This window comes from Teleopsis dalmanni, chromosome 2 (genome assembly GCF_002237135.1).
Source record: "Teleopsis dalmanni isolate 2A chromosome 2, ASM223713v2, whole genome shotgun sequence".
Taxonomy (NCBI): domain Eukaryota; kingdom Metazoa; phylum Arthropoda; class Insecta; order Diptera; family Diopsidae; genus Teleopsis; species Teleopsis dalmanni.
Genome location: NC_051847.1, coordinates 52,559,773 through 52,576,395, shown reverse-complemented (window position 1 = coordinate 52,576,395; position 16,623 = coordinate 52,559,773). Strand labels below are relative to the sequence as shown.

The window sequence follows — 16,623 nt, the reverse complement described above, 5'->3', positions numbered from 1 at the left end:
ATAATTATTATTATTATTATTAAAAACAAAATGCAAAATATTGATATGTGTAAAATTTTAAGTACATAAAATAAAAGTATATTAATGGAAATTATGTAATTTTCATTTTTCATGTTAATTTGTATAATCTTAAACAACAGCAAAAACAATGAAAAACTAACAATTTAACAATATAACAAAACTAATTATCTATTCTTTAAACTTAACAAGAATATTATAAATAAAATTAAAAACATAAAAAAACACCAAGAATAATTCTTGTTTTTATTGATAAAAATATTTACAAGACAGTGTAATTGAAATCACTTTTTTCTTAGACTGAAGTTAGGTTGGGTTAGGTCAACATACTGTGGCAGTCAGCTTAACTGACCATTACATTTAGACCTTAGGAATATACCGTGATACGACTGCTCAACATTAAACTTTAACTCATTTCATATACGGAACAATATCAAAGCCCTGAAAAAAATCAAGATGTGTTTAATGTTAGAGTTGAACACTTTTGTAAGCGAGCTTAGAACTTATTTGCTCTAGAGGCTGACACTGTTGTAAGCTAGATTTGATTAGCTATAGAAATGTTTGAAGAATGTTTTTTTTTCTTGCTCAAAAGCGTACTTTTAGTTTGCCAGTAAAATAACTAGTGACTGGTTTTGCTACCCACGACCCTAAAAGTATCCTCTCTTGGAATGTTGAGTAATTCCATTCGTTCCTTTACTATAGAGTTGCGGCCGTATTAACTTCAATGTTAAAGAATATCTTTCATGAAGCAATTACTTTCGTTTACCCAAAGCTTGTAAGTATTTTTTACAACACTATTCTTTAATAAAAAATTTACAGGTGACAGTAATTATTCCATTCCAGTAATAATAATTATTATTATCAATTATTCTGTATAGCCCAGAAGTACGTGTCTGTACCCAGAAGAAGGTAAACTGAGTACCACATTCGTCGGTTTTTTAATTCACGATTACCATGTAGTTTGACCATCATAATCAATGATTTGTGATATATGCATTGTCAGAATTATCTTGTTAAAAGAAGTCATTTTTTTTATTATATGAGACCTATATTATATTTACAATATATTTATTATATTATATATTTATATAAAGAGGTTTTCGAACAGAAGTGAAACAACAACAAAAATTAATTTTTTTTTTTTTTTAAATTATTTTAATTAATTGAATTTTTGGCTGACCATACAGCTGTTTCGAGTATTGCCAAATACCCTTCATCAGTGGTCTTGGAAATAATTCTTATATTTAATTATTCGTAAATAATTATTTTTCAGACTGCAAGTACCAGGAATCGAACTCGGGTCCTTATATATTTATATAATATATATATGGCCTATATATTTACTATTTGATGTAATTAATTTGGAGCTTTCTTTCTTTCAACATACAAAATGGAGGTTATAATACTATAGGCGAATGTGAGAGTTTTTCTTCGCTTTGGACCAACCACTTTATTTTTTCTTGCAATCAGATGATCACCGGAATACTTTAAATAATACTTTAAATCTAGTGTACTATAAAAAGATGCAATTTTTAGTCCACTATGAACAAAAACTATATACATTATAAGCACAACTTCGCCTAGTCTTTTGCTATCTTTAATATATCAGTCATTTCACTGATCTTAACTATACGATTATTCAAAATGATTTGAGTCACTGTTTGGATGTTTTTTGGGGTGATCAGTTAATGCAGGCGCATGGGATGACTGTTTGACAATGTTTATATCACAAATAAATACTTGATATTGATTAAGATCGCCATAATACTTTTTTATTTTTGCTGAATTTACAGAATATTTTTTTTTTTTTTTGCATAGACTAATAGTAAACTCACATAAGCAATTTAACTCAATAAATAATGATTAAAAAGTGATATAATATAATTTCGGTTCTTATTGTTGAATGATATATGAATGATGTTTCCTGATAGCTAATTTCAAGATCTACTGTAAGTTGTGCTACAGCTGAAAAAATAAATTTTAAATAAATAATTTCTAATAAAATATATCTTTTTTTTTACTAATCATTTTCTCTATGAGTGCTTTCCTAAAAAAATGTTAGTTCAGGTCTTGAATTTTTTCTACCTATGTTTATGTATATATGTTCCTTATTAAAGTAATAAAAATATTTTTTTATTCTATTTTTTAAATTTTACTTATTAAAGTAAAATGAAATAATTATTTATTTATTTTAATTTTAATAAAGATAGTTGTGATACTAATTGAAGGCAGACATGTATCAACCTCTTTACTTACTCTTAACAAATACCGTAATATGTAATACGGTCTTTGCGTTTAATATTAAGTGTACTTTACACAGTTCAGTTATTTTATTTATTTCATTTCTTTATTTATTATATTTATTAAATTTTATAAAAAAATGTAACTTTTTATTTACAAAGGACAGTTCTCTCTGCATCTTCATTTCTACGAGTCCTTTACAGATACGAAAAATATGAAAAGCTGCCCTCTATTGTTAGCTAGTAGGATATGAAGGCTGCATGAATGAGATCTAGATGCTTCCACCTTAGAAACTGTGTCCACACTATTATTTGCGTTGCTACAAAGACCGTAATGTTTAAAGGCGTAGAAACAAATACCGTAATATTATAAAGACATCATAACAAAGACCGTAGTATAATAAAGATGTTGAAATTCATGGGAAAGCTACACAAAGCTTTAAAGCTTGTACTGCCCAAAGTCTGGGTTTAAATTTAATGATTCCAAGAACGGTTTTTGCCAGTTTTTAAAAATAAAGAATTAAAGGACAATCTTCTACTTACCATAATCCAACTATATCCTGTACAAGACGATGCATAATGACTCGTATAGTTGTTGTTTCGTGTATCAAGTTTAACGATAAATAGCATAATGGAATAACTTGCTTCTGACCTATTTTAATTTGTGCCTATTACGAAGTGTCCGAGAGTGATTTACAGAAACTTCGATCTGAAAGATCCACCTCACTCTTTGCAATTAATAGAGAAAACCGACACACAAGCTTGGAGCATATACTGAAAACATAAGCACTAAACATTAATCACTTAACAGTTGAAAATGATTTAAAAAGACCAGACTTCATCGACATATAGCGTAATGGAATAAGTGTCTCGTAATTTATTTTTAAATTTGAATTTTTAATAATATTCATAGTTATTAAAATTTAACATTAATAATTTTATTTTTATATGGATTTAAATCATTTTGATAATATGTAGGCTTCACTGTTGTAACTGGAAGTGGTTTATTTTTATACTGCTTACGTAGACGAGCATACACACCGATTGTCAAGAAATAAGCCAACTCTATGGCACTTAACAATGAGGCTCCAAGAAAAAGTCCTATTATGCCGCCAAAGCTAGCTGAAATTGAATATAAAATAAGTTGAATTTTGTTATAAATAATAATTAAAAAAAAAAATTAAAGTTAAGTTTTTAAGAGTTTGTAATTAGAAGATATTTCTGATATTTCTATTTTTTATTTACATGTTAAATAATGAAGTAATTCTAAACCTATTAAACATAATCAATATCAGTCCCTCTGCGATTGAAACTTAATTACACAGTTATCTGTTTGGAATATTCTTGGCAAATATTTCTAGAATTGTCCTGAACCCTTCAATAAACAATCTCCAAGGAACAGTTATGTTACACTATCAATTTTAAACAGACCTATAACAGGGATATATATATTAAATATCAGGTAGCTAGCTATTTATGGAAATGGGTGTACACTTAGTTTGTAATTTAACTAAATATGCTACTGTAAATTCTTGACCTGGCTAAATAAATTTTGATATAATAGTATGCTATGTCAGTATGTCACTATAGAGTTTCTACATGAATTGTACATCAATTCTAACATATTCACAATCGTATAGTGTTTCATCACATTTACTGGTTCATTTATATGTTTTATATAGAAATTTGATTATAAAACCACAAATATGCTAGGTTGTTGATTAAAAAGGAGTGTAAATTCAATTTTTATATAAGAACAATTGCTTATTGATAATGATTTGAGTGTCCCAAACATATAATCTCTCTAGATTCGTACTCAACATTAGTCATATATTATCGATATTAGACGATATCTGGTATATCAAAACAACAAAAAATTTTTTATGTGACGAAACTTATGCGTGAGAGACATGGTTGGTTTATATATGACATTGTTATATCCTATCCAAATTTCTATTGTGTTCTTAAAATTAGAATTGAAATGCCTAGTCCATATAGACCATTACAGCGGAGAGTCAAACTTTTGAAAACCAATAATTAAGTTATTAAAAATAAAAATTACATGTTCATTTGTTCTTTTTTAATTACACATGCTATAATCTATTTTTTGAGAACTCAAGCTATATATAATTTTGGTTGGGTAAAGATATAAACTAATAAAACTCATGAAACTCTCAATCAGTTAGTCTTAGCATAAATTAGTGAAAAAAATATGTTAGTCAAAGATATCGATGTGTTTGATCTTTTTACTATGGATGATATAGAGATATATTTATGTAACTACAAATATATTAATACTTTAACGCACCTAATAATTCCACAAATGTAAAGCGCATTCGTGTGCTGTACTTGATGATATTTGCTGTTTGATAGTGAATGTCAAGGTGAATCATTTTAATTTTATCACTGCCATTGATTCTAAAAGATAGACATTTAATTTAATTAGTATATTAATTAGAACTTATTGCTTACCCTTCCAGTGGTACGCTGGTAAAATAATAGTCGAAGATCAACTGATTGCAGCTATTGAGACAATTACAGATCATAGATTCAGTATTTACATCATCGATATATTCACTTTCAAATACGTGATGCTCTGAGCTAAATATATCTACAATATTAAATGACATAAAGTTAAACACCAGATAAAATGATTGAAATTAATTAAATCTACTTACTATTGTGGGTATAGATACATTTGAAGTCCGTAGCTCTGCAGTCCGTGAAATTATCTATTCGATATTTTATAAAAAAAATTATGGCTGTGATAGTTTTTTTGTATAAATAATCAACATAAGGTTATAATATTTATTATTATTATTATTATTATAAACATTATTGCGGAGCTAAGCATGATGCCACAGAGCACACATTTTTTGAGTGCAATAAGTGGGTACCGGAACGAGAAGTTCTAGCGGCGCAAGTTGGTGCTTTCTGCTCAAGGACGTAGACGGAAAAAATGAAAAATGAATGAAATTAAAACAAACTGGGATCGCATAGTAATTTTTGCTGAAAAGATCCTGTGATTAGTTGAATGACTGGCAGGTGCACTACCTCGAAGTAATACTAACTTAGTCCCGGGGTAAAACAAGGTAAAAAAAACATTAAAAACATAATTGTAGCGCTTCATTATTGGAAGCAATTTGAACTCACATAATTTTGTGAGCTATTGTGATATCATGGAGAGACTTACATCACCCAATTTTATTGTCTGTGCCTGAACTGATAACATCATTGATTAGTTTTTAGAAGTAATTTTAAAATGTTTCTCAATGAAGAATTCGTGTATTTTATAGGTAATTTTGGTAAGCTACCCACACAGAAGTAATTATTACATTTACCTTGTTTGGATTTTGGAAAAAATACACTAAGACTGCAATTGCAATATTTAACTACGTATTCCTGATGACAACGTGTGCGGCAATTACCTCTCCAATAAAGTAATTCCGGTATTTTCTTATACAAGGGATGATGAGATTCATCCTAGCATGAATAAAGTATAAACAGAAACGACATTTTAATATACCAAAATACTATATTTGATAAAACACTACTTCAAAGAAACATTTTCTCTCCTCTACTGGAACAACTCGAGCTCTTTCTTCCGTTTCGGTTAGCTGTGCTGTTATAGCAATTTTTGTATATGTATTGAAATTTATGAATCTCGCATCATTGTGCCATTGTTCAGGTTGTTTGATCATTATCTAAAATTAATTCATATGAAACTGTATACTTGTCCTATAAGATATTTCTTACATAAACACCATTGGTAGCGTTGAAGCCTGGTCTCATTTTTGCTTCATCCAATATGATATCCACTTCTAAACCGGAACTTTCTCCAGACTCAGCATTATGGTATGGATAGTATTTATCATTTTTCTAAAATATATTGCATTTGATAATGAATATCATTTTATTAATCTACAGTCTACTTCAACACGTACTTATATTTTTAATTAATTTGATAATCTATACATCTATACATATAACACTTGATAAGAGCACGCTGATCAATTTTGATTATTAAACATTTAAAAAAAATTACAAATTCCAGTTTATATAAAAACAAACTGAGTCATTATTATTATTTAAATTTGTTTTGTTAATTGTCATAGGCAAGAATTACCCAAACCATTTAAATTAATTACAGCTGAATTAAATTAATTACAGGTTAAAAAGTGTGGTAAAGCTGTTCACCATTAAGATATCTCTTAATTTTGGAATCACAAAAAAATTATTAATAAACCATTAAAACAGGGGTCTATTTCAGTATATTTCTCGTACTCATATAAGATAGTCCACCTTAAGGCAACGTCTTTTCAGAAACTTTAACACAGTAAATCCAGAACGAGCTAAATGACATACTGTATAAGTAATTGTAAAATTCATGTATTGGGTTTTTTAATCGATTAGAATTAAATGAAATTTTATAGACTTAACTAAATTTTTTTCATTGGAACGATAACAACCTCACACGTGAAGAATATACGCATGCCATTTGAAATATGAGCTACAGAATGGCTTTAAAGGCTATATAAAAGCATTGCCATTATTATATGTGTGATAGCCATAACTTCATTAGCACCGCTACCAAAAAATTGGCAAAATTTGCTATATGTCTTTCATAATAACAAAAGCAATTAACGATGAAACACGATTTAACTGACTTGTTAAACTGGTTAAGTAGTTAGATTAGGTTATACCGGCGATCCAAAGCGGATCTAATTAGGTCTATGGGCCCATTGTGCTATCATGTAATAGAAAAACTTGAAGTTTAAAACCATCTGGAACCTTTGGCGAAGCTTTAATTGTTGTTTAGTGGGAGGTCTTGAAGTTTATTAAGATTTTCAAATTTTTTAAAAATCAGATCGATTATCTGACATAAAACTAACTGAAACTACTACAATTATTAAAATATTAGCTGATTTTTATTCAGTGATGATGCCTTTTCAGTTTCTTTTTTTTTATTTATAATTCTCTGGAAAGCAATTTTCATATATCAAGCATTCTGTGAACGTTATCTCACTGAAATCTTCTACTGATTCTTGTTCATTGAATTATATAGTTTTTTAGTTTTTCACTAGATAATACTGTTATGATTTTAAATTAATCACACCTCACAAAAATAATAGAATAAAAATTTAAATAAGAATAAGAAAATAAATATATTCATATCTATATATGTATATTTCTGAAACTTTTCTTTTCGTTCTCTTCGGGTCTCGTCGGGTTTCTCATTCTATATTTTTATTTTCCCTTGATTACTACTGTCTCTGTACGTTATATCTAAATACGCTATGGTCTAACTGCAACATAGTACTAGAATACTTAACTATTTCTACTATATAAAATAAATCGGTCAATGGCGTTGCCCATAACTTCAGTGAGTCAGAGTTACCTATGTAAATCTTCGTATCTACGGCATATTCCCTCAAGTACTGTGTTACGAGTGGTACGAGTATTAGTAAAATTTATAATACTCCAATTAGAAAAATATCAATGATAATAAATTATTATATTGTAAACAGTTTCACAACTTATCTTAACCTATTCTTTAACGTTTAACCTGTCTTTACCCTTTTCTTACGTTTAAGCACAGTTAAATTGGAAGAAGAATTTAAGTTCTGTTTAAGTATCTATTTGAGCTTACCTTTCTTTCCTTTTTACCTTTATCAATCACGGAATTAAAAACTTGACAAAATCCAACTTCGGTTCGCTCCATGGTAAATAAATCGCAACAATTATATGACTTTCGACGCCAATAACACTTATCTGAAAATAATTCCTCGCAGGTAAAAGAGAGAAAGTTTACGACTTCCAGAACATTAACATCTTTTATAAGCGATAGTTGCTTTTCAGTGGTTGCGTTGTTGAAGAGTCTTGCCAAATGAGAAATTTTATTAAATCTCAAATCTTCAAAATGTTCAAAAAATGTGTTAAAAACATCTATGCTCTCCTTAGAAACATTGGAAGGCAGAAAAAGCGAGCGAGCTGCACTTAGACGTTCATAGTTAATGCGATTACGGGCGCAAATGGCAATTGATGGAAATGAGATGTAGAATATTGGATGGACCGAATTCATAATAGTTGTCTGTATTCGCTGTGTGTAATATAAATCGGCCAGTTCAAAGTAAGTTAATATAGCACCTATAGATGTTGCCACAAGTATAAGAAACCAAATTGCTCTGTGGATTACCCAAAATAAGAGAAAGTTCAACTTTATATATGATATAATATGTTATGTAGCAGTTTATAGACTTTTAATTACTTTTCAAATTTCTGCACTCCATTGTCAGTCAAATAATGTACACAGTGTAGAGATGAAATATCACAATATTCTTTTCCAAGATGTGCCAATATTTTTTTTATTGAAACTTTTGATTTTTTTGCTTCAAAAGTTTGCAATTTATTTCTCTTGTACGCTTGGTTCTTGAAGAGTTGCAGTTCATTCAGATGCGCCATGTATGAGTGGCTTTGAGGTGCGTTCACGTTTGATGACACTTTCATTTTAAGCATAATCCAAAAGGAATCAGCCATTAAATAGTGTTAAATGAATAATTAAGTGCTGTATTTATTTAACAAATACGTGTATAATACTGCACCATTAATCAAATTTTATTTTCACTAGAAGCTACCAAAAATGATTGGATTTCTTTCTGATTATGAAACCAAAAATCACGCAATGTTATTTATAAAAAATAAACTTCCTAATTGCTTTATTCTTGTTTGATTTTCTTAGTTAAATATCTTAAATATCTTAGCTGTCATCGCTTCTCTTGTATTTCATAGATGGTCCCATTTTATAACTTGCATAAAACTATAGAATCGGTTCTTAAGTAAGTTGTGTTTAATATTTATTGTGCTATTATCATGTGTGTAACTCAAAAACGAAATTAAGGGGGCTTATTATACTAATTGGATACTAATATGACTTTAGTAGTTATTTCTCTATAGTCTTAGTTCTTTAGTATTAACACTAGCCCCTTACCTTCTTATATAAAAACAGCAACTACACAAATTCTTAAAATGGTATTTTTTGTGATAAATAAGAGTTGAATGTTAGCTTTCATTAAATCTTTTATATAAAGAGGTTTTTGGAACAGTAGTGAACTACAACAACAAAAATTCTTTTTAATATTATTTTAATTAATTGAGTTTTTGGCTGCCTATACAGCTTGTTCGATTATTGCCAAACACCCATCATCAGTGGTCTTGGAGATATTTCTTGTTTTTAATTACAAAGCGATGTAAATACTAATATATAGCTCACAAAATAGAAAGTCATACTCTCCATTATAAGATATCAGTATTATTTTGATTTAAATCGCTGCCAAACTATTTGTTTATCACTTTTCGTGTTCCGAGTATTTTCTAAAAATAGTGCAGCTGTTCTACTAACGAATTCCAAACTGTTAACTGATTTAGTCTCTACTGGAACGGAAAACGTTCAGTAAATTATGGCGTTACTAAAAATAAGAAGCAAATAACGTAATTGGAAAAGTTAGTAAAGCAAAAAGCGTGGTCTATCAGTTCATTGATTAACTGTATCCAATAAATTATGAAGAACAAGCAAGATAAAGTCTAAGCTAAGTGGTCGCTCGTAGAAAGCTTTATCAATTTGCAATTATGATACTTTAGTTGTTCATTAGCAGTTGTTTTGAGAAACAAATATAAAATATACTTTTGGTTAATTTATAATTCCCAGTCAATTCAACCCCCCTCAGTGATAATAGACTGATAATTGATGTTATATTGCTTATGCCAATAAAGAAATCCAAATTAATATTCATTGATAAGCGCAAGGAGTTCAATCGTTTGAGTGACGTTATCGATATTTAAAATCAATGTGATAAGAAATATAAACCTATAAAAGACTTTCTCAGCGAATATCTTTTTTAGTACTGTGCAAATTATTTGCCTAATAAAAATGTTAAAATACTTGTTGGCAGCTGTAGTTATAGTTGCAGTGTCGGGAACGCCCTTACCAGAGGCGCGTAAATTTCTGACTACCGTAAGTAATAGAATTTTCGATGCAATATGCAATATAACTGATTCAATTGTATTTTCTGTAGTCCGATAGAGTGCAAGCTTATGGCTATCCTTCAGAAACGCATGAAGTACAAACCGGTGACGGTTATATTTTAACACTGTTTCGCATACCTTACTCTCCAAAGTTAAACAACAAAAACAAACCCAGAGGCGTGGTTTTCCTTCAACATGGTCTTTTAAGTAGTTCCGATTGTTGGATTTTAAATGGGCCAGAAAATGCATTAGCGTTTTTATTGGCGGACGAAGGTTTTGATGTTTGGATGGGTAATGCACGTGGCAACACATATTCTAAAGATCATACCACCAAATCGTCATGGTTGCCACCATTCTGGGACTTCAGTTGGCACGAAATTGGTCTGCATGATATACCAACTATGTTAGACTACGTACTCTTTATAACCGATGAACGTGAATTGCATTATGTTGGACACTCCCAAGGCACCACTGCTTTTATGGTCATGCTTTCACAATTGCCACGATACAACAGTAAAATCAAAACAGCTCATATGTTGGCTCCTGTCGGTTATATGACTCATATGACATCTCCTTTTGCTATCATTGCTGCACCACTTTTGGGACAACCAACACTTTTAAGTGAGTTGATCGGTAGTAGCGAATTTATGCCTAGCAATAAACTATTATCATTGCTCGGAAGTCAGGCTTGCAAAGATAAAGCAATTTTCCAACCTATGTGCGAAAACATTTTATTCTTAATGGGTGGATGGGACTCTTCACATCTCAACTCAGTAAGTTTTAGTTAGTGATAATATCTGTGGAATTATAAATAATTTTTTGCTTATTATATTTATAGACTTTAATGCCTGAAATATGCCAAACGCATCCAGCTGGTTCATCTACTAAGCAATTACTTCATTATCTTCAAGAATTTAATTCTGGTCATTATCGACAATATGATCACGGCAAAACATTAAACAAGAGTTATTACAAACAAAAGAATCCACCAGATTACTTTATTGAGAATATCCGTCCATTAACTCCACTTCAGTTCTACTACAGTGACAATGATTACTTTGCTGCCGTTGTTGATGTAGAACAATTGGCCGATGAGTTGGGAAGAAATGTTGATTTACATCACGTTAAATACGAAGACTGGAATCATCTTGATTACCTTTGGGCTATAGATGTTAAGGAAACTATTTACGATGATGTTATAGAACGAATTAATGCATATGAATCTTAAAAATAATAGCCAAAAAATCTGTGTTTATCAGTTTTTCATAAAACCTGAAGCGATTTTGTAAAAATGTATCTAAAATCGGTCAAATCAATAAAGTTTTCATAAGTAACATTATTCTCTTCTCAACGTCAATTTTATAAAATCAAAATTTTTATTTTGATTTTTTTACTTTATTTATTTAAAGTGTTTTGAACTTTGGACAGTTTTTGCATAGTTCATGTCATTATACGAGTACTATTTTGTTTATAACCACGATGTGACAATCAGAAAGATAATATAAAATTTCGAGACTTTATTAAAGGGAAAAAGAAGGAAATGGTTGCTACAAATTTAACATAGTAAAGTGAGTGTTGAATGAATGTATGAAGGAGGATTTTGAAGATGAATAGAATGGGGATAGAAACTCAGCATTACTACGAGGCTCAATCTGGAGCATATTTTTTGGTTCGACAAAAGAAGTTCTTTCGTTTTTGATAATTTCAATGCGTTCAAAGTTTCGAAGATATTATATCAATGCAGTAGTTTTCGTTTGCTATCCACTGTGATAGTTGTTGATGCATTCAAGTTACGAATGTTAGGATCTTCAGATTTAGTAAATTATAAGAACTGCTGCTGTACTCATCACTGTGATATTTGGATATCCATATGTTTGACATACAAGTAAATTTGCTAAAATAATAGCTTTTTTATATTTCATATGATAATCGTGTTTATAAGATAAGCGATGACAGCTGGTCGAACGAGTTGCAGTGCTTCTCGCAGAGTTAGAAGGTCTGTATTGGAATAGCATTGGTTGGAATACGACGCTTAATTGATTTCAACACAGATTTACTCTGCAAGTCTTGTTTATGTTTACACCAAAAAGATTCTAAGAGCAGATTTTAACATATCGTTGCCATTTTCTATTTAACCACATTCTCCTCTTAGTGAGGAGAATGTCAAAATATTAATCAAGACGATGACAATGATACAAAAGTTGTTTTCTAAAATTAGAAAATATAGAGAGGAGCTGAAGATTTTGTGGATGTTAGTTGCAAATTTCTTATCTTACTTAATTTCTTATCTTACTTGAGGGACATATATAATAATTTGAGGGAGCTTTATTTTAATTTAAGAAATTGGTTCTGGATAGTAGAATACGTCTGATACTTTCTGTAGTAGTTAAGGTAAGCTGCATAATATAAATTGATAATAAAAATGTCCGAATAGGTTATGTTTCTTATATACATTTGAAATGAAAAAACAAGTATTAATTTTATTATTTTGAATAATCTATACAAATTCTTTTTTGCCTTTTGAGTATCTTATTAGCTGGAGCATTGGCTTCATAGCGAAGTTCTGTGTTGTCGATAGTAAAGTTCTATTTTTATTGAACCACTGCCGTTTGTTTTAAAGTCATGTACCATGGTCAACTTAAATATACCGTATTTTTCTTTGTGCTCAAAGGTATGAAATATTCCAGGCTTTGCCTTTTCACTATCTTCAATATTTCACTTTATTTTTTAACTCATATCTTTCTATGCTGAAATGATTTTTTAATTTCGCGATTATCTCAATGCAACGAACACAATATTACGGACTCAATCTGATTGCATGTATAAGAGGCCTATAGCTAGAAAATTACTTCGATCATTTCCGGCTTTCAGATGATTTCTGAAAATTAACAAATACTTTTTGTTCTATTCCAAAGTTGTAATAAGTTAATAATGGATAAAAATACGTGTAAATGAACTTATTCGATTCATATTTGGGGGTCTTCAGACCCTTACTTAATGTGATAATTCAACTATAGATAATCTCTTATTTCGTTTTACTATTACTTGTATATTTCAAAAGTAATTAATTGTGTGCCTTTTGGTTCCATTTTTATAGTCTTGATTACTGCTAATTTATGGATTGAAGCAAAAGGTGCACCCATCTAGTCTTTCTGTACAAATATCAACCTCAACTATCCCTGTTTGCCAAAAACTGAGACTCTGACCGGAGAGAGGTTTATGACGGTATACTCATGCTCATACATCTGTGTTTTTAAGTAAATATTTGATCCTACATGAGACCCTACCACCAAACTAGATAACTCTGATACAATCAATTATTTTATTTAAACCTTTATCTGATTCAAGTATCTACGGGTAAATATTGCTTTTTATTATCAGATTCTAGGACTTCAAATTTTGGTGTTTTGTTCATTTTAGATTTTTCTGAAAGAAATGTTTAGTATTCATTCATTTGTTGAGAGAAGGTAGAGTAATAGTAAATGCAAAACATTTATAAACTACCTTTTCTTTATTTGTCAATTGGAGGTGATGATACGTTTTTGCGAGGAATAAAGAATATTAAAAAGTGGATTCAATGCAACCGTGACTACAGTTAACTGATTGGCATTCCGCTCAGGAGTATTTGATTCATCCAATTGTAATATGCAAATTATCTTTATTCTAGTATAATAAAATTCAATAAATTATAATTTTATTTAAATAGAAGCATTTTATTTAAAATTTTCATAGATAAAAATTATTATACATAACAACAATATGAAATATATGCATTTTGTATATTTTATTTCAATTTACCAACTATTTTAGTAACAATAACTACATTTAAAAAAAAATGTGAAGATTTTAGTTTTTATTTCTAGACCTATATCGAGGCAGTACAAATTTTTCAACTAAAAAAGATACGCCACTTAAAAGATTTCCCACCAATACAACATAAAATGATAGCTGCAAATCCTTTATCGTTAAAACTTTAAAAACATTGCCTGACTGAAATTGATTCATTTTCATAACTTTGATGTTAACTTCAGTTTTCATGTCCTGTATCCACTTATTTATCAGTCCCGAACTTTGAAATCGTAAAAGTAAATCATTAACACCTTCTTCCCAAGGTGAATCCTGTGGCATGACATATGATATAGTGTAATATTTTGGGCATTCTGGTACTATCCAAATTTGTTTTGATATGACAAAATGTAAAGATTCCAACATTAAGGAAGTGTATCTAGTGACGCCAGACTTTCCACCGTTTTGCGCAATATCTAAAGTAACATCTGCATTCAAATTACTGAGATGAGTTAATTTTCTATTTAAATTTGCAAATAATGGAGAAGTTTCGCTAAAAAATAAATCATCAGCAAAAGATGAATACTTATAAATAACTTTCAATCCACTTTGATCAAGTTCTCGCAGAGTTTTTATGTCCTTATAATAAATTGGATGAATGTAAACAGTTGCTAAGCTTGACTCAAAAATCGCACCAAAAATAACACTTACCAGACACAACGAAGCAATATAAATTCGTTCTGAGTTAAATGGCGGATATCTTAGTATATTAACACGCACCCACACAACCCAAGTATCGATTAAAATACGCAAAAATTGAAATTTAAAAGCTGATCTCATACTTATATCCGTCCTACTGGTAATATTGAGCCACAGATTAATTCGTCGCATTATAGCCCAAATAAATGCACATATAAAAGCAGTCAGGATGAAACCAATCCATAAATCACTTCGAACTGAGAATAGTGGTAGAATTGATGAAGGTATGGGCTTCGCTTTAGGAACATATATGCACAACATGTCATCATAAACAGCAACTGTAAAATCTAATTCTGGTACCATGTAGTCCTTTATAAAAAATCCAGTTAAGCATAAGTCGATTTCTTTTTTTATAATTGAACCAATTGCGCCATTATATGTACCATCTAGCTGTCTTTCACTATAAAATATTTTATATCAATAATAAAGAAAGTATTTTTATTTGTGTTATTTCTATTGCTCACCCGAAGTAATTAGGATCCGGTTCTTGGAGTTTCATAGTAAAGTTCAACCTTTTTTGTAAAAGATCAGCAACTCTTCCATCAACACCATCAACACCTATAATTTTTCTCGTCTGTTTATTCAACACTGGACGTGCATAAACTGATTTGAATATTTGAATTCTTAGTGGATATCCCTGCAGGTCTTTAAGCAAGTTAAGATCTAATCTTCTTTCTTTAGAGTATTGAATAACTTTGCCATATCTATTAACTGCATTATTATACTCAAATGGATTGAAGAAAAACATGCCATTCATTGAAAGAATGTAAGTTTTAAAAATGTTATACGTTGTCCATATGTGATATAAGTTTTTATGTAAATTATCCATGTCCCAGTCATCAGAAAGTATGAAAATGACTATATCTGCGCGTTGTACGTACTTTTCAACTAATGGCTTTAGAAGATCTATATTAGTGTGTATTATAAAACTTTCGCGTTCAGCATCTAACTTGGTATCCCCCAAAGTTGATTCTCTTTTGAGAGAAGCTTTAGTGTAAGTACTTACAAGTTTTGGTACTCCAAAATGTTCAAAAAACCAATGCACATACATTGTCACATTATCATCAATAACATCAGATCTCAGTATTATATTAATATATGCTATATTACTCAATGGATGAGACATGAAACTTTCGATCTCCTTCGTCATAATCTTATTCTCTGTTTGATTCAATGCACTGGACACTTTTAGAGTTAGAAACAATATCCAAAACAAATTCGACATATTCACAAGAAACAACTGCAGCGATTTACATTTACTTTCAAACTGATTTTTGCAGAAAAGTTGAAAACTTATTATTGTCCGAATTCATAACTGCGAACAAAATCCAACTAACAATCAATAAGTACGGCTGATATCAAAAATAAACATAATTATTTTCTGTTTTTAAAGTGTCAATGCAGAGTTTAATAGGTGTCAGCAACAAACCGCCTGAGTCAAATGGTGTGCTAACAATGAAATCCCTCAAGAATTGCTAGGTCTTGATTGATTTTCTGTGCAAATGTGTATGTTCTCATCATTTGAATTAGGCAATAAATAATGGGATTTCATTTCAATTCTTAAGCAAATATGTATTACTACAAATAAATAAATTATTCTTTATATACATATTGCCAAATGTTTGAATTTCATTCCATAAAAGTATCCACATTTATACACAGTGGTCTACTCGTACGTATACAGTATATACAATAAAGAGGCCAGTAAAGAGACTTTCTATTAAAAAACAAAAGTGTTAATAGCGCATGCAACGAGGAAGTAATATTTTAAATCTTGAACAGGACAATTCCTATGTCA

The 16,623-nt window shown here is 29.9% G+C and overlaps 3 protein-coding genes across 3 annotated transcripts; 1 reads left to right on the top strand and 2 right to left on the bottom strand.

Annotated features, from left to right (window-relative positions):
• Positions 1 to 3,207: 3,207 nt before the first annotated feature.
• Positions 3,208 to 8,800, bottom strand: LOC119674543 (pickpocket protein 19; the record flags this gene model as incomplete). Its single annotated transcript, XM_038085687.1, has 9 exons — positions 8,527 to 8,800; positions 7,909 to 8,443; positions 6,015 to 6,137; positions 5,813 to 5,962; positions 5,600 to 5,741; positions 4,937 to 4,990; positions 4,731 to 4,869; positions 4,567 to 4,676; positions 3,208 to 3,380 (listed from the first exon to the last, which is right to left on the bottom strand). Coding segments are annotated over exons 1-9 (1,695 nt in total), but the record flags the coding sequence as incomplete, so codon positions are not given.
• Positions 8,801 to 10,161: 1,361 nt separating this feature from the next.
• Positions 10,162 to 11,619, top strand: LOC119683050 (lipase 3-like). The gene is made up of 3 exons (XM_038096651.1): positions 10,162 to 10,269; positions 10,331 to 11,053; positions 11,119 to 11,619. Exons 1-3 carry the CDS (start codon positions 10,186 to 10,188, stop codon positions 11,506 to 11,508), a joined length of 1,197 nt encoding a protein of 398 aa, XP_037952579.1. The 5' UTR covers positions 10,162 to 10,185; the 3' UTR covers positions 11,509 to 11,619.
• A 2,507-nt stretch (positions 11,620 to 14,126) lies between these two features.
• On the bottom strand, positions 14,127 to 16,050 carry LOC119674541. The gene is made up of 2 exons (XM_038085684.1): positions 15,290 to 16,050; positions 14,127 to 15,225 (listed from the first exon to the last, which is right to left on the bottom strand). Exons 1-2 carry the CDS (start codon positions 16,048 to 16,050, stop codon positions 14,127 to 14,129), a joined length of 1,860 nt encoding a protein of 619 aa, XP_037941612.1.
• Positions 16,051 to 16,623: the final 573 nt, after the last annotated feature.

What these genes read in the sequence shown, in the direction of transcription:
- LOC119683050 (XM_038096651.1), top strand. Translation starts at nt 10,186, where the DNA reads ATGTTAAAATACTTGTTGGCAGCTGTAGTTATAGTTGCAGTGTCGGGA. An exon ending in CGCGTAAATTTCTGACTACC is followed by an intron (nt 10,270 to 10,330) that starts GTAAGTAATAGA and finishes TATTTTCTGTAG; the next exon opens with TCCGATAGAGTGCAAGCTTA. An exon ending in ACTCTTCACATCTCAACTCA is followed by an intron (nt 11,054 to 11,118) that starts GTAAGTTTTAGT and finishes TTATATTTATAG; the next exon opens with ACTTTAATGCCTGAAATATG.
- LOC119674541 (XM_038085684.1), bottom strand. Translation starts at nt 16,050, where the DNA reads ATGTCGAATTTGTTTTGGATATTGTTTCTAACTCTAAAAGTGTCCAGT. An exon ending in CCGGATCCTAATTACTTCGG is followed by an intron (nt 15,226 to 15,289) that starts GTGAGCAATAGA and finishes AATATTTTATAG; the next exon opens with TGAAAGACAGCTAGATGGTA.